This window comes from Microcaecilia unicolor, chromosome 1 (assembly GCF_901765095.1).
Source record: "Microcaecilia unicolor chromosome 1, aMicUni1.1, whole genome shotgun sequence".
Lineage (NCBI taxonomy): Eukaryota > Metazoa > Chordata > Amphibia > Gymnophiona > Siphonopidae > Microcaecilia > Microcaecilia unicolor.
Window position 1 is genome coordinate 603,151,163 of NC_044031.1, and position 23,216 is coordinate 603,174,378.

General features: G+C 47.2%; 1 protein-coding gene across 3 annotated transcripts in view; it reads right to left on the reverse strand.

The window, feature by feature from the left end:
• TRAPPC9 (trafficking protein particle complex 9) overlaps window positions 1-23,216 on the reverse strand; it is a 1,491,395-nt gene that overhangs the window by 1,448,211 nt on the left and 19,968 nt on the right. For all 3 annotated transcript variants that reach the window (XM_030219557.1, XM_030219566.1, XM_030219550.1), the window contains 2 exons: window positions 20,256-20,401; window positions 4,634-4,762 (listed from right to left, as the gene is read on the reverse strand). In XM_030219557.1, the coding sequence (XP_030075417.1) occupies window positions 4,634-4,762; window positions 20,256-20,401 (275 nt within the window). The remainder of the gene's footprint in view (window positions 1-4,633; window positions 4,763-20,255; window positions 20,402-23,216) is intronic.

A 23,216-nucleotide genomic window follows, 5' to 3' on the forward strand; every position in this document is an offset into this window, starting at 1 on the left:
AAGACTGCTTTCAACGTCAGGTCTTTCAGAGATGCCCTTGACAAGGGTTCAAAAGGCGGCTTCTGCAAGGCTCTTAGCACCAGGTTGAGATTCCACGCAGGCACCACTGAGTGCAGAGGAGAGCGCAGGTGATTAACTCCCTTGAGAAAGCGCACCACATCTGGCTGCGAAGCCAGGGAAGCACCCTTCAGGCGGCCCCTGAAGCAAGCCAGAGCCGCTACCTGGACTTTAAGGGACCTGAGCGACAGGCCTTTCTCCAGACCTACTTGCAGGAACGCCAACACTGAAGAAATTGGAGCAGTGAAGGGAGAAAGTGAGCCTGCTTCACACCACGCTGCAAAGGTACGCCAAACCTTGGCGTAAGCAGTAGAAGTAGAGCGCTTCCTCGCTCTCAGCATAGTGGCGATGACCTTGTCTGAGAAGCCCTTCTTTCTCAGACGCTGCCGCTCAATAGCCAGGCCGTAAGACCAAAGGGGGAGGGATCCTCCATCACCACGGGACCCTGATGCAACAGGCCCTGCTCCACTGGCAGCCGCAGAGGATCGTCCACTGAGAGCCTGATCAAGTCTGCATACCAGGGACGTCTGGGCCAGTCCGGACCCACCAGGATTATCCGGCCCGGATGCTTTGCCACCCGGTCTAGCACCCTGCCCAACATGGGCCAGGGCGGGAACACATAGAGAAGCTCCTGTGTCGGCCACTGTTGGAGAAGAGCATCTACTCCCAGAGATCGAGGGTCCCGTCCTCTGCTGAAAAAGCGCGGCACTTGGCAATTGGCCGATGACGCCATCAGATCTAGGCTCGGCTGGCCCCAGCGCTTCGTGATGTCCAAGAACGCCTGAGCAGATAGCTGCCACTCTCCGGGATCCAAGGTATGGTGACTGAGAAAGTCCGCCTTGACATTCATGACTCCGGCAATGTGGGCCGCTGACAGCTGTTCCAGGTTCGCTTCCGCCCACTGGCATAGATTCATGGCCTCCTTGGCTAGAGGGGCGCTCTTGGTACCTCCCTGGCGGTTGACATAGGCCACAGCCGTGGCATTGTCCGACAGGACCCGTACTGGCTTCAACGCCAGTACCGGGATGAACTCCAAAAGCGCCAACCGAATGGCTCTGAGTTCCAGGAGGTTGATAGACCACTTTGCCTCTGCAGGAGACCAGAGCCCCTGCGCTGTCCTTCCCAAGCAGTGGGCTCCCCAGCCCGACAAAGAGGCGTCCGTCGTGACGACAATCCACTCCGGGGTCACCAGAGGCATTCCTGCAGACAACTTGTCTGTCTGCAGCCACCAGCTCAGCGCCTTGCGCACTGCTGGGTCCAAGGGAAGGCGCACAGCATAATCCTCCGACATCGGAGTCCAGCGCTGCAGCAGAGAGTGTTGTAGTGGTCTCATATGAGCCCAGGGCACTACTTCCATCGTGGCCGTCATAGAGCCCAACAGCTGCACATAGTCCCAAGCCCGAAGAGGAGAGGCTACTCGGAACTGGTCCACCTGAGCCTGAAGTTTGACAATCTGATTGTCTGGCAGGAACACTCTGCCCACTTGGGTGTCGAATCGAACTCCCAGATACTCCAGGGACTGAGTCGGGCGCAGCTGGCTCTTCTCCCAGTTGATGATCCACCCCAGGGAGCTCAAAAGAGCAACCACCCGGTCCACAGCTTTGCCGCACTCTGCATAAGAGGGGGCTCGGATCAACCAGTCGTCCAGATAAGGATGGACTTGTACTCCTTCCTTTCACAGGAAGGCCGCGATGACCACCATTACTTTGGAGAAGGTCCGCGGAGCAGTAGCCAACCTGAAAGGGAGGGCTCTGAACTGGAAGTGTCGGCCCAGGACTGCAAAACGCAGAAGGCGTTGATGAGGAGGCCAGATGGGAATATGCAGGTACGCTTCCTTGATGTCCAAGGAAGCCAAGAACTCTCCTGCCTTCACTGCCGCTATAACAGAGCGGAGAGTCTCCATGCGAAAGTGCCGCACTTTCAAGGCCCAATTGACCCCTTTGAGGTCGAGGATAGGCCGGACAGAACCTCCTTTCTTTGGTACCACAAAGTAAATGGCGTAACGTCCCTTGCCAATCTGATTTTCTGGCACCGGAACGACCGCACCCAGGCGTATCAGGTTGTCCAAGGTCTGCTGCACTGCCACAGCTTTGACCAGAGACTTGCAGGGAGAGAGTACAAACCCGTCTCTTAAGGGTCGGCAGAACTCTAACTTGTAGCCGTCTCTGATGACTTCCAGAACCCAAGCGTCTGAAGTTACCCTGGTCCACTCGCCCAGAAACGAGGACAGGCGTCCTCCAATCTGCACTGGGCCATGGACCAGGGCCCCGTCATTGGGTACGAGACCCTGGGGGAGGACCGGAGGGCGTACCTCCGGGACGGCGGTCTCTGCGAAAGGAATGCTGCTTGGGGGAGAAGTTCCTTTTGAAGGAAGAGGGGACAGAGGAGACAGACTTGCCCGGGCGGTACCGACGGGCTTCCTGAAACCGTCCTCTGGAGATACCGGGGCGAGCACTGGCCCGAGCCCTGACCTCTGGTAACCTCTTGCCCTTAGACGTGCCGAGATCGGTCACAATTTTGTCCAGCTCGATCCCAAAGAGCAGCTTGCCTTTAAAAGGCAACTTAGCCAGGCGGGACTTAGAGGCGTGGTCCGCAGACCAATGTTTCAGCCAAAGCCACCGCCGCGCAGAGACTGTCTGAGCCATACCTTTAGCCGAGGCTCTCAAGACATCATACAGTAAGTCTGCCAAATAAGCCAAGCCCGATTCCAGGGCCGGCCAATCAGCCCTCAAGGAAGGATCCGAGGGGGAAGCCCGCTGCACCATCATCAGGCACGCCCTGGCCACATAGGAGCCGCAAACTGAGGCCTGCAAACTTAAGGCAGCCGCCTCGAAGGACGACCTTAAAGCTGCTTCCAATCTTCTGTCTTGGGCGTCCTTTAGGGCCGTGCCACCTTCCACTGGCAACGCCGTTTTCTTAGTCACCGCAGTGATTAAAGAATCCACGGTAGGCCAAATAAAGGCCTCACGTTCACTTTCAGGCAAAGGATAGAGGCGGGACATAGCCCTAGCCACTTTGAGGCTCGCTTCCGGGACATCCCATTGAGCCGAAATTAAGGTGTGCATGGCATCATGCACGTGGAAGGTTCTAGGCGGGCGCTTCGTCCCCAGCATAATGGCAGAGCCAACAGGGGCTGAGGGAGAGACGTCCTCTGGCGAGGAAATCTTCAAAATGCTCATGGCCTGCAGTAACAGGTTGGGCAAATCCTCTGAGCGAAAGATCCGCGCTGCAGAGGGGTCATCCGCTCCATCCGAGCGGAAATCCGTCTCCTCCAAGGAATCCCCAAAGGACCGTTGGGAGAACTCAGATACGCTGCCCTCATCTACATCAGAGGAAACAGCGTCCTCTAAGGCCTGGGAATCCACCCGAGGGCGTTTACTTCCGGGGGCCTCAACCCCGTTATCGGCCAAGGGAGAAGGGGCAGCTTTTTGCATAAGGAAGGCCTGATGCAGCAGCAAAATAAACTCGGGGAAGAAACCCCCCAGACTGTGTATTTCAGCAGCCTGGGCCACAGCCCTAGACGCACCCTCAACCGGCGCTCGCAAGAGCGGGGGAGCAACATGCTGCGCATCCAAGATGGCGTCCAGCACGACACTCCGTGAAGGAGCCGCGCGGGAAGAACGGCGCTTAACTTTAGCCGCTTTTTTGCCGTCGCCCAAATCAAGGGCGGCCATGGCATGAACGTCTCCCAGCTCAAGGGCGGCCCAAGAAGAAGCCGTCCGAGCAGAGTGGCCGGCCAAGATGGCGGAGGCGAGCAGCGGGGGATGGGCTTTTATGGCGGGAAAAACCACCGCGCCGGAGGAAGACCCGGGACACTGACCGGCCTCCAAACTGACACCCAACAAGGGCGAATCAGACTTTAAAACCCCCGCATCCCCGCTAGAAGCGCACACGCAGTCCGGGGAGCGATTCTTCGCGCCCTCGCCCTCCGACGCCATAGGCCACGCGGAGATCAATCGGGGAACCCCCTGCCCGCTATAAAAAGGTAAAAATTACCTGCTTCTCGCTCCGAGCTGTAACGACCTGGTGTCCCAGTGAGTAGCTGCAATAAACGTTTAAATAAACGTCGAAATAAACGCCCTTAAGGACGTCCAAAATTTTTTTTTTTTTTAACGGAGCCAGCGGGAGGGGGGAGAAAAGGAGGGACCTGGCGCCACCAGGTTTGCACTTGCTCCAGAAGAGCCCTCAACCCCAGGTACTCAACAAAACCTAAAGATTAGGCTTGGAGACCTAGCCAGAGCTGCTGCTGTGTGTGACCACCACCTGCTGAGATAGAGAACATACTGGGGAGTTTCCGGCAGCACATGACCACATATAGGGAGGCAAAAGGATTGCTCTCTATCTCCACCTGCTGGTAGATGGACACAACCCACCAGTCTATGGATTGATCAGCATGATGATATGGAAACAGACTTTGCTTCCAATCAAATGACAAACATTCAGTCACAGCAAATTACAGGATAAAGTAAGTCTGATGTCTGTAAGTCCTTCCCTTTTATCCCTCTTACACACATAAAAAAACAAACCCATGTGAAAAATAAATGCCAAATCTGTAGTGGCTATCTGTTATGCTTACCAGGTCTGTGTCTCTTGCCTGCCTCAGCTGGAAGTGAGGCACCAGGAGTCCGACGAGTTCCAGGTCTGCCCCCTGTACCACCAGGGTAGTGATAAATAACAGAAGCAGAGCATAATCCTTCCAATGCAGCTAGAGATTTACAAAGAAATGAGACATTATGACACTTCATGCTACTTCAGGTTCTACGTGAAGTGAAGCAAAGCATCAAGGAATACTATCATGCCTCCCATTCCACAGTGTTTTAAGTAGTTTACAATTCTTATTAGTAACTTATTTATAAAAATGTATATACTACATTCCTGGCACAAAGTCATCAAAGAACTTAACAAAAACAAGTCAAACGAAAATATATACAATATATACAAACCCCCACACTAACCATCCAATAAGCAATCCGTCTACTCACATCACAAGAAAACATATTATACTTTCTGTGACTAGAAAGGAAGAAATTATTTTCCTACCATCTACTCTCATCACAAACAAGGAATACCTAAATTTTCTTACCTATAAAGTCAAGTCAAGATGGAAATTTGACTATAAATTAATCAATATAAAGTTTTAAAAAGTGTTTACCTGTTCGGGTGTGACAATTATTACACTACTTATCTTTCTATAGCACTACTAGATGTACACAGTGCTATGCACACATGCATAAGAAAGTAGAAAAAAGAAAATGATCTTTAAAGAATCAGACCAGAAAACAAGGAAAAAACAAGTGGCAAATGCACAAATACATTGGGAAAACCATTAAGTATTACTTCAGAATCATACATGGACAGACAATGAGAGGAGAACGAAAACCCAGGGATGAGAGATTGACAGTTGCATCCCAGGACAGGGGTTTGCAGACAAGATGGTTCACAGCAAGCATAGTACAACAGACACCTATAAATTTTGTTTAAAAAAAAAAAAAAGAGCTGGAAACATCTTGCGAATTGGTGATGGTAGAAAATTTCTACACAGAAAAAAACCAACAAGATGGGATGTTTCATCCATTGGAAAAACTTTGCAACAGTATAACATCACTCTCCCAAAAAAGCATTGAGATTGTGACTAAGAAAACTGTGGAGATATAAGAAGGTGATGATAATTTGGGATGGCCCATCCTAATAAAAAGCTAGATGCAAGGAAGCTGAACATAGCGGTAATAGGGGGGGAACAACCAGCGGAACAGCATAGAGGTGTCGGTTCTAAACTAAAGGAGTGGAGGAGTGGCCTAGTAGGTAGAGCACTGGTCTTCATATCCAGAGGTGGCCGGTTCAAATCCCACAGTTGCTCCTTATGATCTTGGTCAAGTCATTTAACCCTCCACTGCCTCAGGTACAAACTTAGATTGTGAGCCCTCCAGGGACAAGGAATGTAACTCACCTTGAGCTACTACTGAAAAAGGTGTGAGTAAAATCCAAATAAATAAACGGTAACTCTGTAAATTGTGTGGACAGAGAAAATCCATAAGTACCAAGAAATCCAGTCTGAGACCAAGAGAGCATGGCAGATGTATATAGAAATATTTCCCACTGTTTTGAGTGCTACAAGCTTGATTAAAAAGAATTTCCCAGCACATCTGGATACATGGCCTAAACATGTAACATCTTATGAACTCCATAAGGAAGCTCTCTTTTGGCACCATGCAGGTACTATGGTGAATGTTAGCTGCAAATTTAAGAGCTTGAGATCATACTCCTCGTAGCCTGACTAGGAGTGAGGTCCATTCCTGTCATATTGTATGTGCAGAAATAACCCATTTGGGGACATTATAAACTCTTTTTTTGGGAAAGAAATCGTCACAGTTTCCAGAGAACATTGACAAGATGGCCGCCGAGTGTACCTGCTAACAGCCACCATTACTACTGCTCTCTGATTTCCTTACGATGCCGAAGCGAAGGGGCAAGTCTGCCTCCAGTGCTCCGCAGCGATCGGCTCCTACTTCGCATGATATTCGGCCCTTTTTCCAGACGCCAGTAGTTTCATCTATCGGAGTGCCGGGAGGTAGCCCGTTGATACGCGCCGGTGCGAATGGAGGCACGGCGGCGTCTCCAGGGCTAGAGCTTACGCTCAGCCCCGACACAAGGGAACCACCCCCTCAGCCGTTGGGCTGTAGCACCCCGTCAGAGTCGACTTTGAATCGGTCCCCCAGAAGCGGAGAGACCAGTCCTAGTCGGGAGGCAGATCATCCTCTGGCTGGAGAGCAAGAAGCCTTGATGGCTACACCGAATTTTACAACGAATTCGGTGGGGAATTCAGCAAACTTGAATCTGGTAGGACCACCACTCCCTTCTTTTGATATGCACAAGCCAGCAGAAGTTACTCTAGACTCTTTGTGGACTCTGATTGTAGATCTAGGGAAATCAATTACTCCACAAATAAATAGACTAAACCAGGAAATGTTAAAACAAGAGGAAAAAATAAATAACATGGACTTAAAAATTGTTAAACTGGAACAGATAGAAGAACAAAAAGATTTGGATATGAAAAGATTGCTTACCCAACAGGAGGTTATGATTAAAGATTTGACTTCATTGAGAAGAAAAACTGAACTGCTTGAGAACAATATTAGAAGCAATAATTTACGTTTGATAAACTTTCCTAAACAAACTGTTATATCTCCCAGGGAAATGTTAAAAAAATACATAATGGAAATTTTAGGTGTAGGGGAGGACTTAATTCCTCCTTTCTCCCAAGTGTATTATCTTCCAGTTAAAGAAAGAGGTGATCAAAAAATAATAGGCCAAGAACAACCATTGAATGTCACTGATTTATTAGAATCATCAGATAATGAAAATGTAATTTCATCAACATTAATAGTTACAGTGGCATTGGCACCTGATAAACAGTGGTTAATGTCTATGTATTTTAAGAATAAAGATAAATCATTTCTTGGTCAGAAAATACAAATGTTTCCCGACATCTCCAGAGAAACACAAAAGCGTAGGAAGTCTTTTCTTTTAATGAAACCAGCAGTAACTCAGCTGGGTGCAACATTTTACTTGCGATATCCTTGCAAGTGTGTGGTGAGATACCAGGCAAACAAGTATGTGTTTTTTGATCCAGCGCAGCTGACAATATTCCTTACCTCAAGGCAAAATAGGGGTATTTAAAACATCTTGTCCCTTTAAATATGTGAAAAACACTGTGCAATGATGGCTGTTATCATTTAGTGCTCTATCTTTGAAATTTATGTCTATAAATAATTCCATTTCTTCAAATCTTGTCTCAATAATGTGGACTTGAGCAAGAAATTTCAAATAATTATTTTCTTGTTATATTTTCTTTGAAATGACTGAAATGTATTGCTTTTCAAACAAGTATTTTGCTTGATTATAAATGTATAAATTTTTATAAATAAATAAATAAATAAACTCTTTTTTGGGAGGGAGCAATCTATTCAAGTCAGGAAACTAGAATAAAAGAATTAAGGAGTATCACTTATTATGGGAAATGGTTAAAAATAACAGATATATATCAAAGGTCACGTGATGCAGTGAGCGGCGGTGGACGCAGGTTACATCGCGGCTCCGGAACTCCTCACCAAACATAACAATTAATGCTCTCAAACTCCGCAATTGAATAAAAAAAGAGCTCCTGATCAGACCTGGAATATATGGACAAATTTTTGATACAGCAGACAATGTCGGTGAGCACTAAAACAACTAAACGTAAGGACGAGAGGCTCCGCGGGGCGGAAAACAAGATGGCGCCGGTGTCCCCGTCCGTATCTCCAGCGCACGCCCCAACGGATACTCTGGTAACAGAGTTAACGGAGGCGGTTGTTCACGCACTGGACTCCCGATTTAATACTTTGTCGGAGCAAATAGCGGAGCTTAAAAATATGACTTCAGAACTTACACGCCGAACTGGCGAGCTCGAAGCTCGGGTGTCCGAAGTAGAGGATACGCAGCAAGAACAGGGGACGAGTATAGACAAGTTGGAACAGTTGACCATAGAGTACCAGCAAAAGTTAGACGAGCTGGAGAATCGGTCTCGACGAGAGAATTTAAGATTCGTAGGATTCCCAGAGTCCCTGGCGGAGGGGCAATTAAAGACAACTTTGGAAACATGGTTGCAGGCGCGCTACCCGGAGGCCCGGGAAGGCATGGACATTCGCTTAGACAGAGCGCACAGAATAGGCCAGAAGCAACCACGTGAAAATCGCCCTCGGGTGGTTATAGTAAAATTTCATGATTACTCGCAGAAAGCAGCAATATTGCGCCTATATAAAGCCAACAAAGAGGAAGCGAAATATGAAGGAGGATTAATAAAAGTATTCCAGGACTATTCCTCATCTCTCACGCAGCGGCGGAGGGCGTTTACACCGGTGTGTTCGAAGTTGGTGGAAAAGCAACTAAGATTTATATTGCAGTACCCGGCCACACTGAAAGTGCAGACTGCTAACGGATGGAAACTGTTTCAGACACCGGAGTCAGCTTTGGAGTGGATGGAACGTCCCCCAGCATGATCGCAGTGAAGTGGCAGGTGGACGAGAGTCAAAATTCAAAAACCACAGGGGATTTACAAGATTAAGAGGCCACCTTTTGGTTCTATTGAACATCATACCAAGTGAAGAGTAATGACAGGCCAGTAGTTGACGGCAAGAGAAGTCCATGGGTGAACACCAATATGACAAAGAGACATAGAAGAACTGGTCTTCTAACTGTAAGAGACTGTTTAAGGGGCTTGACATTGTGAGGTTAATGTGCACAGTTAAATAGAGAGCACGTAATGAAGTATAGATATGTTACAAAAGTTTGGTGGGGGGATTCCGGGTGCATCAAACAGACCCATATGCCAGGCGAGGGTGGCATGAGGAAGGGGGCAGGGGAAGGAACATGGGGACAGGGAGGGGGGGGGAGGGGGGGGGAGAGGGGAATAGAAGGGAAGGGGGAGGGGAGGGGAGGGAAGACCAATTCTACCAGGTAGGAAGTTCAGGCATATTGCAGGTAAAACATATGGAATAGAAAAACGACTTATGCACAATGTAGGAGGCGCCGGGTTGTGGCTGGGGAACCTGGGGCCCAGAGCTGGGTTGGACACGCTGAATAGGAGACACCTACAAAAGGCTAATGGCTAAGACTCCTCCTCTGCGTGTGATATCTTGGAATGTATCTGGGATAAATTCCCCAGTGAAGCGGACCAAGATATTAACATGTCTAAAACACCACCAGGCCTCTATTGCATGTCTGCAGGAGACTAAGTTGTCGGACGAGGAACACCAGAAATTGAAACAACAATGGGTGGGGGAATGTTATTATTCATCGGCCACGGGTCACAAGGGAGGAGTAGCAATTCTTATAAAGAGGGGCCTTCCTTGCGAGTCACGGGTAGTGGAAAGAGACAAAGAGGGCAGATATGTTCTGATACACATAAATTACATGAGCCAAAATTATTATCTATGTGGTATTTATGGACCTAATACCCGTGACTCAAGTTTTTTTCCAACTCTAGTAAAATTAGGACTAAAATATGACACGGCACCATGGATACTAATGGGAGATTTCAATCAAGTGTTAAACCCAGATTTGGACCGATCATCATCCACGGCTTGGGGGGCCATGGGTAAGGGAAAAGGCCTAGATTATTTGTGTGACACGTTAAATCTGGTGGATCCCTGGCGGCTGCTGAACCCTACGCAAAGAGACTACACTCATCTCGCGAGGGTTCACCGGACGTGGTCTCGTATTGACTACATATTGATATCCGCCCCCTTGTTTTCGGTAGTACACTCTGCAGAGGTGGGACCGATGGCTATTTCAGATCACACCCTAATTTGGATAGATGTGGAGTTGGGGCCACCCATTGAGCAACATAGGCGATGGAGATTCCCAGCATACTTAATGGGAGACCCAGATTTCAGATCTCATTTAGAACAGAAGTGGGATAGTTATACTGAGACCAATACACAGCACCAAGACACACCTGAGTTGTTCTGGGAAACATCTAAAGCAGTGATGAGAGGAGAGATCATTAGTTATGTGGCTGCCAGAAACAAGAGAATATCACAAGGCATTATTCAATTAGAACGCCAGTATATACAGGCCAAAAGGAAACACCAGCAATGCCCAACTGAGGCTAATTATGAGCATATGATGGCAAATTTGGCAGGGCTTAACACATTGATTCATGAACGAACGAAGAAATTCCTATTTAGTAGGCGATATCATTATTTTAAATTCGGCAATAAAAATGGGAAATTATTAGCAAGAATGGTAAAAACATGGACGACTAAAAAACTTATTCACACATTAACAGCACCAGATGGCACACAGCAACACAAACCTACTGAAATCTTACAACTCTTTACAGACTATTTCAAGAAGTTATATGGGGCAGACCCAGAAACAGTAGGTCCAGAGCCAGGGGACTATTTAGAGGACTCGGGAATGCCACGCCTGGCCCAAGAAATCAGGGATCAGCTAAATGATCCCATAAGAGCCCAGGAAGTGCAGAAGGTGATTAAATCTCTTGTAGGAGGCACAAGCCCGGGGATGGATGGGTTCTCCACAGAATATTATAAACTCATGGGTCATAGGGTGTGTGGGCCTCTTACACTATACTATGAGGAGGTAGTGGAGAGTGGAGCTTGGCCTTCTAGAGTGAACGAGGCCCTGATAACCTTGATACCCAAGCCGGGTAAACCCCCAGAAGCTTTAGAAGCATACAGACCAATATCCTTATTGAATCTTGATCTTAAAATATTGGCCAGACTTCTAGCAGATAGGTTAGCAAAACACTTACCGTCTTTGATAGGGGATCATCAAGTTGGTTTCGTGAAAGGGAGGCACCCTGGACTTAATGTTAGGCGAGCTTTGTTAGCGCTAGCACAGAGTCAAGAACAAAAAGATCCGCTTCTGCTAGTGAGTCTTGACGCGGAGAAGGCGTTTGATAAAGTAAGCTGGGAGTATCTTTTTGAGGTATTGAAATATGTGGGATTGGAGGGCTGGTATCTCAGAGCGATTTTGACATTGTATTCAGCACCCACAGCACGTGTTATAGTAAACAACATGATATCCACACCCTTTTCAATACAAAGGGGAACGCGGCAGGGCTGTCCTCTTTCACCCCTTCTCTTTCTACTATATTTAGAACCTCTGCTACGCTCGATCAGTAAGAATAAGGAGATCGCAGGAGTAACAATGCCACAGACTGAAATTAAGGTGCTAGCGTTTGCGGACGATATCCTGCTTACGCTTACAAGGCCACAGGGCTCCCTAACAGGACTGTTGGAAACAGTAGAGGAATTTGGATATTATTCCGGATTCAAATTAAATAAACAAAAATCTGTAGCTCTGCCAACTAATGAGACAATAAAGACACAGTGGGAGGAATCCTTTCCGCTGCAATGGGGCACAAAAGCAATTAAATATTTGGGAGTATATATTCCAGCCCAATTAAATAAAGTACATGCCATCAATTTGCGACCTTTGTGGGAGACCACGAGGACAGCTTTATTGATGTGGCAAAAATTACCCCTCTCACTATTAGGGCGGGTAGCGCTTTACAATATGATCCTCGTGCCTAAGTGGACATATGTGGTACAGGTGCTTTCGTTGTTTCTAACTCATAAAGAGGAGGTAGACCTCCATAGAATGCTCAGGCGATTCTTATGGGATGGACGTAGAGCCCGAGTGTCATTTAAACAAACATATCTGCCAAAAGACAAGGGAGGATTAGGTGTACTGAGCGTGAAATGGATGTCGGTAGCAGGATGCATGCGACACATAGCGGATTGGTTTAAGGGAACGTCGCACTTTTCCTTTCCAGAAATGGAATGTGCAATGTTGGGCAATATGCATTTTAGTTATTGGTTGCATGTAGGGCTGGGAAGGGGGGCACACCAAAAAAAAGTATTGACACTTTTTAGACCTATGAAAAAGGCATGGAAATGGATTTGTAAATTATTTCAGATAAACCCAAAGGTGACCCCATTCCTGCCCCTGGGAGGAAATACAGAGTTTCCAGTGGGCAGCACCTCAGCTACTTTTGTCGCCTGGAGGTCAGAGGGCATATTTTTTCTGTTTCAGATCATGAAGGGGGATGGCAAGTTGCGGACAGAGGAGGAGTTGTGTAGCCGCCAGGGATTAACATGTCAGGACTTCCTTGCGTACACTCAGCTAAAACATTATACAAGCTCACTCCCGCAGCAGTCACTTACTTCCAAAGTGCGCAACCAGTTGACAGAAATATATGACCTAGAAGCACAGAGGGCGGTACCTCTGAAGTATTATCATGCACAGATTAAAGAGGCACAGGCACCAATGCTATATGCTAAATTGGCACAGGAATGGGCATTAGAACTGGGGCTTCGCGTAAGGGAAATAAACATACAGTCTTGCCTCCAGACATGTTATAAAGAATTTGGGAGCACAGATATTAGAGAAACTCAGTATAAATTTCTGATGAGATTATATGTTTCTCCACATAGAGCCTATAAAGCAACCCTGCGGCAGAGCGATGATTGTCCGGGATGCACGGGGCAGAAAGCACACCTAGGACATATGTTTTGGCACTGCCCAGCTGTATTAGCTTTTTGGTCTTTATTATGTGCACAGGTGTCAAAGATGTGGGGGGTAATGTGGAACCGACAACCTGGCCTATTGTTTGAGAAATATGCAACCAGGGGCAGAAAGAAAATAGGCCTCAAAGCTTTTTTACGAAGAGCAGTGATGATGGGGAAGAAATCCATACTTAAATTGTGGCTCAGGGACGAAGGACCCTCGATCCAGTTGTGGCGGGCTTACATGCTCTCCTTATGCGCTATGGAGCGAAAAGATGTACCGGATTTATCATCCCCGAGGGGAGACAAGTTCTTCCAGTGTTGGCAGCCATTCCTGGATACTCTAACACCACTGGCACGGAGTAGAATACTTAATGGATAGATACAAATATACTAACAGAGTACTACCTGGGAGGAAGGGAGGAAGGGAGGGTGGGTGGGGGGTGGGGAAGGGTTGGGGGAGAGGGGAGGGAGAGGGACTAGTCCAAGGAAAAGGGGGAGAAACAATAAAAGGTGTGACATAGTGAGACAAAGTTATATGATGGTTGTGTAAATGATGTTTGTGCAGTGTTAAACTTGTTAGAATGAGACTGGAACAGTACAATTGTTGTTGTCACCAATAAAAGTTTATTTAAAAAAAAAAAATAACAGATATTAACAGGAGAATAAAGAGTTAAGATTTAAAAACAGCCTCAAAAATGTAGGCTTCTAGGTTGGATGTGGCAGGCAAAGGATGAGCACAACACGCCAATTCTGGACGTTTATTCCAGGTGTACTGCACAGCAATTAAGCTCTCAATAAAAATGGAACAGCTTGAACTGCTACACAATAGAAAATAAAAATTATCTGCAATGTAGTATAGTAAATTTACAGTTCCAAGGTAAGAGAGTACATCAGAAATTCGAAGTGCAGAGGCAAAAGAAAAAAAAACAACAACTTTGGTTCATTTTTTGAAAAATTAGCTTTCCCCAGTTTTTGTCAATGTTTTCAGTTTATTTAACCACTTGTTTTAACAAAAACATTTTTGTTAATGTGCGCAAATCAATTGCACAAGCTTTAAATTTATTCTGTTCATACTAAATTTTGTAAGGAATGTTTAAAAAATCTACATGGTTTTGGATACGGGTTAAAAGTTGACATAAAATATTGAAGTTCTAGAGGCTACCTTTGGCTGTAATGTAATAGCAACAAGGGGCGGCTGGGCTGGTCTTATGCTTGCTTGAATTTTGAAGTTGATATGTAAAGACAGCTTGATACCTATTGTATGTTTATTCTAAAATTTCACATAAAGACTTCTTGTAAATCAAAAAAAAATCTACATGGTAAAATTATGTCTTACCTGATCATTTTCTTTCCTTTAACGCAGCAGATGAATCCAGGAACTAGTGGGTTGTCCGCCTACCAGCCGGTGGAGATAGAGATAAACAAACTGAAAGCAGTGATGCCAGACGGCCAAGCTCCTTCCTCAGTTAGTATGTCATTCTTAAGCATTTGCCAAGGCCAAAAATATGAAAACAATAACAACCAGAAACCATCCTCACTATGAAAAACAGAGAACCAAATAACAACTTCGAAATAACTGCAACTTGATCCAGAAATCGGAATCCTTTCCGTGTTCCCATATCTGTCTGAACTCTGCAAAAGAGAACCCGGAAGGAAAAAATAGCTACACTGCGCGGAAAATGAAAAACCCGTCGGCTGAACTAGGGAGGGATCCTGGATTCATCTGATGCATTAAAGGAAAGAAAATTATGAGGTAAGACAATTTTACCTTCCTTGCCACTTGCAGCAGATGAATCCAGGAACTAGTGAGATGTACCAAAGCATTCCCTAAGTAGGGTGGGAAGCCGACACTCCCCGCGCCAACACTCCCGCCCCAAAACTCGCATCCTCCCAAGCAGACACATATAGCCTGTAATGCTTCACAAAAGTATGACGGGACGTCCAAGTAGCCGCCCGACAAATCTCTTGCAGAAATAAGGCCGACACCTCCGCCCAAGAAGCCGCCTGTGCCCCAGTAGAATGCGCCTTCAGGGCCACTGGAGACGTCCGCCCTTGTAGCAGATACGCCGCTCCAATGGCTTCCCTAATCCAGCGAGCAATGGAAGCCTTAGAAGCCGCCTTACCTCTTTTCAATACCGACAAGAGCACAAAGAGATGATCCGAGCGTCGAAACTCATTAGAGATCTGCAAGTACCGAAACAAGGCTCTCTGCACGTCCAGGAAAAGTAGCGAGGCAAACTCCCCCGGATAATCCTCTCTTCACCTGATTGACATGGAAAGCCGAAACCACTTTAGGTAGAAACGACGGCACCTGCTTCAGAAAACTGCAAAAAAGGATCTCTGCAAGACAAAGCCTGAATTTCAGAAATCCTCCTAGCCGAAGCAATGGCCACCAAAAACACTGTCTTAAGTGTTAGATCCTTCTCAGAAACCTTATTCAACGGCTCAAACAGTGGGGCCTGGAGGGCTCGCAGTACCACATTCAAATGCCACTCCGGGCACGGCTGCCGCAGAGGAGGCCGAAGCCGAAGAGCCCCACATAGGAAACGGACCACATCAGAGATAGGCAGCTACCACCACCATTACCTTGGAAAAGGTACGGGGAGCTGTGGCTAGGCCGAAAGGCAAGGCCCGAAACTGGAAATGTTGACCCAACACCGCAAACCGGAGAAAACCCAGCAGAGCGCCCCAGGCGATACCTGCGAGCTTCACGGAAGCGAGGTCTGGAAGAGGAGGGAAACACAGGACCCTTGGAAGAAGGCCTCGGCCTATCCTCAGGTAACCGCTGGGGTTTAGAATCCCCTAGGTCTTTAACAATCTTCTCCAAATCCTCTCCAATTAACAGGACGCCCCGAAAGGGTAACCTCACCAGTCTTTGCTTAGAGGCCATGTCAGCCGCCCAATGCCGCAGCCAAAGAAGGCAGCGGGCAGAAGCCGCCACAGACATCTGCTTAGCCGAAGCTCTGACCAGATCATAAAGGGTGTCAGCCAAAAATGACAGGGCCGACTCCAACAGCGAGGCAACCTCAGAGAGGGATCCCGCACCCTCCGCGGGCTGATCCACCACCAGTTTTAACCAGGAGAGACAGGCCCGGACTGCATAGGAACTGCAAATAGACGCTCTTAAGGCAAAGCCCGATATTTCAAAGGACCGCTTCAGTGCGGATTCTAGCCGTCTGTCCTGCATGTCTTTCAAAGCGACCCCTCCCTCTACCGGGAGAGTGGTCTTTTTAGTCACCGCCATGACCAACGCGTCCACTTTAGGCATCCCAAAAAGGGCCAAGTGAACCTCACTCAGAGGGTAAAGCTGACCCATAGCCCTGGCCACTTTCAAAGGCCCATCGGGGTCAGACCATTGAGCTGAAATAAGCTCCTGGATGGAGTCATGCACAGGAAAGGCCCGAGTAGGCTTCTTAGTACTCGCCATCCTAAGATTAACAGAGGAGGCATCGCCCTCGGCAGGATCATCAATCGAGAGGGCCTGCAAGGCGTCAGCAATGAGAGCTGGCAGCTCGTCGCGAACCGCATTGGGATCATCCGAATCCAGTGGCAAACAGGCACCCTACTCTAGATCATCCGTCCATGAGGGCCTGCCAGATCCCTCAGACTCCCCACAGCCTGACCACGGGGGGGGGGGGGGGGGGGGGGGGGGGGGGGGGGGGGGGGAGATGCACCACTTCAGACGGGGAATTTACCTGTCTATGTTTAGCGTCTTTCCAACGCTCGGGGGAAGAAATAACATCTGTAGCCATCCCTGGGCCATCAACACCCGGAGGGAAACCAGGATGCAACGCAGTGTCAGACACCTGTGGCAGAGCTCTTTTCAGCATGAAGGCCTTATGCATCAGTAGCACAAATTCAGGGGAGAAAAACTCACCCTGACCCTCTGTCCCCGAATTAGGAGAAACGGAGGTTGGAGCTCCTCTGGCAGCCTCGAAACGAGGCGTCCCCCTACACTCAGACTCCCCCGCCACCGCGGGGGTCGAGTCATACGGTGCTTCCAAAATGGCGCCCGCTGCCAGCTCCATCGAACAGGAAGAATCACCACTCACCAGGCTCGTACTAGCTCGAGCGTCTAAGGAACACATACTGCAAAGCCCTGCTGCTGACCTGCACTTACCACAGCGGGAGCAGCGCTTAACTCCTTCAGCAGCCATCGCCCGACTGGACAGAAATAAAGCAATGAAATGGTGGCTTCGCGCCAAAACTTACCCCGTTCAGAACACTGTCCGCGGGAACGAGCTCCAGTTAAGCTGCACTGAACCAAAATCTCTGGAGAAAGCCTAAGAACAGCCACGCAGTAAAAGCGCGCTCTTTTGGTTTTTTTACACTGTGAGGAAAGTTGGAGGCAGGCAGCAACAGACGGACTCCGGGAGGAGGGGGGGAATGGGTAAGGCAGGGAAAGGGTGAACCTATATGCCTTTAAAGTGGGCACCACCAGCCACAACACCCCTGCTCAACTGGCAAAGCACAGGAGCCACTCCAGGCAGAAATCCAGGAGCTGATCAAGCTACGTCCACACCTGCTGGGAGATAGAAAAATACTGAAGGCAGACGGGACTAGCCGTCCAAGGGTCACTGTGGTTCTTCAGTGCTCTGTATCTCCACCTGCTGGTAGGCGGATGTAACCCATCAGTTAATGGATTCATCTGCTGCTGCTGATAAGGAACTGCCCTTAATGTCTCCATGCGGAAGTGACGAACCCGCAAAAACTGGTTTACTTTTCCGAGATCGAGAATAGGCCGAAAAGTCCCTCCCTTCTTTGGAACCACAAAGACGACGGAGTACCGACCTGTGCACCTTTCGAGAGGAGGAACAGGCATGACAACCCCCATCCTTAGCAGATCTCGCAAACACTGCAGAACCGCTGTCCTCCTGGCCCGCGATACACAGCGGGACTCCAGAAAAAAGTCTGTGATGGGAGAGAAGAATTCTAGCTTGTAACCTTCTCGCACCACATCGAGGACCCACTGGTCCGAAGTAATTCTGGCCCACTCTTGAAGAAACAGAGAAAGTCGACCACCGATCTGCTCTCCTCCCGAGTGGACCTGCGCCCCATCACTGGGAGGCTCAAGAAGGAGCCCCCTGACGAAAGGGGGGTCCAGCCAGATGCTTCTCGTTGCGAAAGGAAGAACACTGCTCAAAACAAGGACGCTGAAAGGCTGCGTTGGACCGCCCCGGCCGATACCGTCGCGTCTCTCTGAAACGTGACCTCGAGGCTCCCTACCTGGAAGTAGACTTGGGTCTATCCTCTGGAAGACGCTGAGATTTGGAATCCCCCAAATCTTTAACAATCTTTTCTAGGTCTTCCCCAAAAAGCAATTTCCCATGGAAAGGCAATTTAATGAGCCATTGCTTAGAGGCCATAACTGCGGCCCAATGACGGAGCCACAGAAGACGCTTAGAGGAAACGGTCAAGGCCATGAGTTTGGCTGAAGCACGGACCAAATCATACAAGGCATCCGCCAAGTACGCCAGCCCAATATCCATCAGCGACATCTGAGGAGTTCCCGGCATATCAGACTCCGAAATCGAATCCATGACAGAATGTAGCCAACTGAGACAAGCTCTAGCCGCATAAGAACTACAAACAGAAGCTTGAAGTGTCAAAGCGGCCACCTCAAAGGCACATTTTAAAGAAGCCTCTAGCCATCTGTCTTGCATATCCTTAAGTGCCACAACACATTCCACTGGAAGAGTAGTCTTCTTAGTCTTAGTGACCGCCGTCCCCAGGGCATCCACCCTAGGTACAGCAAACTGCTAAACGTTCCGCTGAAAATGGATACAGCCTGGCCATAGCCCTGGCTACTTTCAGCCCCCCATCCGGATCCGCCCACTGGGCCGAAATCAACTCTTCAATAGCTTCATGTACCGGAAAGGCCTTAGAAGGTCATCTAGTACTAGCCATCTTGGGGTTGACCGCCTGAGAAGCCACAACCTCAGGATCCTCTATATTCTGGGCTTCCAGCGCCTGAGAGATAAAGGGGACAACTCCTCCTTATGGAAAATCCTCACGGCGGATGAGTCCTCCAGTTGGTCAGTGAGGACACCGTCCTCCACGTCCTCTACCGCCGTCTGCTCCGAGAGAGCCACCACGGAGGAAGCTGCAGGTGAGCATATGCAGGACCCCTCCTCAGACCCCAAAGAAAGCCTAGGCTTTTTAAGGGAGGAGAAATCCTCTGGGGAAAAACACAAAATTTCTTGGTTACCCCCAGACCCCCTGAGAGAATCAAAGGCCAAAGCTGTCGCAGCCGCGTGAGGGGGGAGCAAGGCCCTTTTCAACAACATTTAACAGCACAATACATATGCTACTGCACAAACCTACTGCAAATACAAAAAACAATTACTCCAGTATATTCAACTGCAGCTTTTCGCCATACAAATTTCAATTCTCCAAACTAAGAAATCAGCTATACTCCATTAGTCTGGCAACTTAAGTCTGGAGAATGGGGGTGGCCTACGGGCCTGAAAGTTAATAAAGTGAGGGGAGAGCGGCAAGGCTAAAATTGTTCACTAGGGTGTCTAATATTTTATTCTGGACCCATTCTCAATTCATCTCCTCCAATACTCTCTTCCAGTCCCAACTCACCTACACTCTTGCTCCCCCTGCCTACCTATTTCCTACCCCCTACATGCCCAGGCTCTTTCATTCTCCAACATGTCTCTCCTCTAGCTTCTTTCTCCCAACAGATCCCACTTTCTAGTACTTTCTCTGCCCACCCCCAACTCATCTCCCAGTTTCTCTCACCCCAACCACCTCTCAGCAGTCAGCATCTACCAACGGGTTCTCCTGTCTGACTCACTCACTTTCACTCTCTTCTGACCACTAACCCACCAGCTTTTCCTGCTCCCACTGGCTCATAGAACCAGATGTGTATGTTGCCATGCTTACACATGCCTAGCTCTTCATGAATTATGTGAGGGGGAAAGGTAAATTCTACACCAGGAGAGGTGGAAACTCTGCATCAATCTTTGCAAAAGTACAGAATTCCACCAGGAGTAACTCTAAATGTGAACAAATGCATCATTATGAATTGCTATTTGTAAAGACTTGGATGAGGAATTCAACAGGAATCCAAATGGATTACTAGAAGTGAAAATTTTAAGAATTACAGAGACAACCTACCTCCAAGCCATAAGAAGTCATTCACAGAGCGCAGCAACTCCACCGACATGTGGTAATGCACCAAAGAATCTTGCAGCATCCCCGCCTGCAGACACAGGTCACCAACGTGCTTTCGCATGCGACCCTGGCATCTCTTCTTGTAATGTCTGTAAAACAACACAGAATAGAAATGATACTATGGTATCAGTCTAAACTCCAAGTGGGTAGCAAGATGTTGTTTGTTAGTAGTAACAGGCAACAGATTAAGCATTTCCTGATAGGTAAGGGCTCAAAGGAAAGATAAACTGTCCTTAATGTTGATGAAGAATAATCACACAGGAATACCTGTTTTAGGAGTATGACTGCAATTATGAACCAATAACGAACAAAAACAAAATGGACGATGCAAAAGAGTCCTGCCATTTTAAGATAAGTGTCACTCTACACCGCTCAAAAGCAACATTTTTTGATAATTGGGGATTAAAAGAAGTTTGTTTCCCCATTTGTGAGAAGTTGCCCTCTATGTGAAAGAAAGTGTGTTGCCTGCAAACTTCATTTCAATATATACAAAGAAAATAATCTGCACATGATTTCAAAATATAATTAAAAAATAACCATAAAATAGTTTTAAAAAAATTTTGGTTGAAAAAATTGATTGCAATAAATAAACCCCTGATGGCGAACCTATGACACGCGTGTCAGTACTGACACGCGTAGCCATTTTCAGTGACACGCGGCCGCATGTGGCCGCATACAGAGAAGCAGTGGAGTTCCTTGCTGACACCCGGGGCGGATCGCCGATGCGCCCCCCCTCCCCCCCGGTGCAGCGCGACCTCCCCCCCCCCCCCGGCGAAATCACCCGGTGCATGTTTACCCGCTGGGGGTGTGCCGTGTGCGCTCCTATTGGCTCCCTCCCTGCTGCTCCCTCTGCCCCGGCTCCTCACTTCCGGCCGGCGGAGCAGAGAGCAGCGGAATGCCGTGGGGGACGCATCTCTGAGGGCCCTGTGATCACCATTACCAGCAACCATCATCCAATCTACTGTTCTGGGGTGTCGTGGATTTGTAATTGACCACCATTACTGAGATAGGTGAGGGGGAGGCTGGGAGAGGCGAGGGCATGTGCTATGGGTGCCGTTTCCCGCCATTAGAAATAGCGGCAGCCATCTTAATTTACATAAGGTGGTCAGTTAGGCTAGTTAGGGCTAACAGGCTATCTATAATTCTATCTTCTGTCTCTGCCCCCCTGATGGAGAACTCAAAAAATAAAAAACCAAGGTTAAGTAAAGGAAGTGGTAGTAGCAGTAGCCGACCCTTTCAAGAGACATGGACCGAGATGTATGGCATTATAGAAAAAAATGGCAAATCATTTTGCGTTCTATGTACTGAAACGGTAGTAAGCAGAACGTGGAATATAAATAGACATTTTGAAAATAATCATTCCCAGCTCTTGAAAAAAAGTGAGGATGAACGGAAGGAATACATTTCCAGGCAGCTACACTTTTATAAGAGCCAATCTAAGTCCATCCTTAAATTTGTAAAAGGTTCTACAAATTTAACATCTGCAAGTTTGAGCATTGCTCACTCCATAGCTCAGCATGGAAAAGCACTCAGTGAGGGAGAATTTATTAAAGAAACTCTCCTAAGATGTGCACCAGTTCTATTTCACGATATGCAGAATAAAGATGCAATTATTAAGAGAATATCTGAGTTACCAGGAAATTTGGAGTGCCTGGATCCAATTACCAGACACTTTTAGCACCCTGAAAAATATAGCAATGGCTTTACTCACAATTTTTCCCTCTACGTACTTTTGTGAAACCTTATTCTCAGCGTTAAATAATATCAAAACCAACAAAAGAAACAGATTGACAGATGAAGTTAGTAGCGCTTGCTTGGGCTTGAAGTGTACAAAATACCAACCTTCAATTGAAGATTTAGCCAATGAAATTCAGCAACAAAAAAGTCACTAATAGGCAGATTAGTTAAAGAATTCCCCCTCCCCCTCACTTATCTTAGTTCACGGCACCCCACACAAGTTAAATAATATCAAGACCAACAAAAGAAACCGACTGACAGATGAACAAAGAAGTCACTAAGTAGGTAAGTTAAATAATTAGTTTTTGGTTTATTAAATACAGTTTTATATTACAATTATACATTTTTGTTATTTAAACTATAAATATCGCGAAATTATGGTTTTTTTCTCGAAGTGACACACCACCCGAGTTATGCTCGGTTTTTTGGCGAATTTTGACACACCAAGCTCAAAAGGTTGCCCATCACTGAAATAAACTAAGGTTTGTTTTTTTTTACCTATGATTGAATTGGCGCTAAAGACTATTTCCCAATCTAGCAAACAATAAGATTACTTTAAGTTTTTTGCAACATCTAAGGTCAGTTTATGATCAGATTAAGTGTAGATCCTAGTTGTTCACTTGTATTTGTATATTTTTCTTTTTCTACATGCATAGTAAAGCATTACATAGTACACGATGATAAAGACCAGCATGGTCCATCCAGTTTACCCAGTAAAGCGGGTAAGGTTTTAACTGCCATTCTGTACAGTTAACCCCCTCCCCACTTCTATTTAGGGCAAGAAGGGTTTCTATAAAACCAAGCTCTATCAAATAAACACAAGAGTTGTAAGTTGTGATGGCCTGCTATCACTATCAATAGTTTCTTATCTTCATGTTTCATATTATTACCGAACTTTGTTGCCAACACACAAGTTACATGCTATGACCAAATGCAGAGGAAAGATTATATATTAAAGCAAAACAGCAGAGAAATGATAGGAGAATGATCAAGCTGGACAGGTAGGGGTCAATTTTTCAAAAACACTTCACGTGGAGAGGCATTTTCAATATGAATTCCAAGTGCGACTTTAGACGTTTTGCAAAAAATGTCCAAAATCTGAATAGGAAAGAAGTTCATGTTCAAAAAAGAAAAACGTCCCATCTTTTGTTTTCAAAAATACAGTTT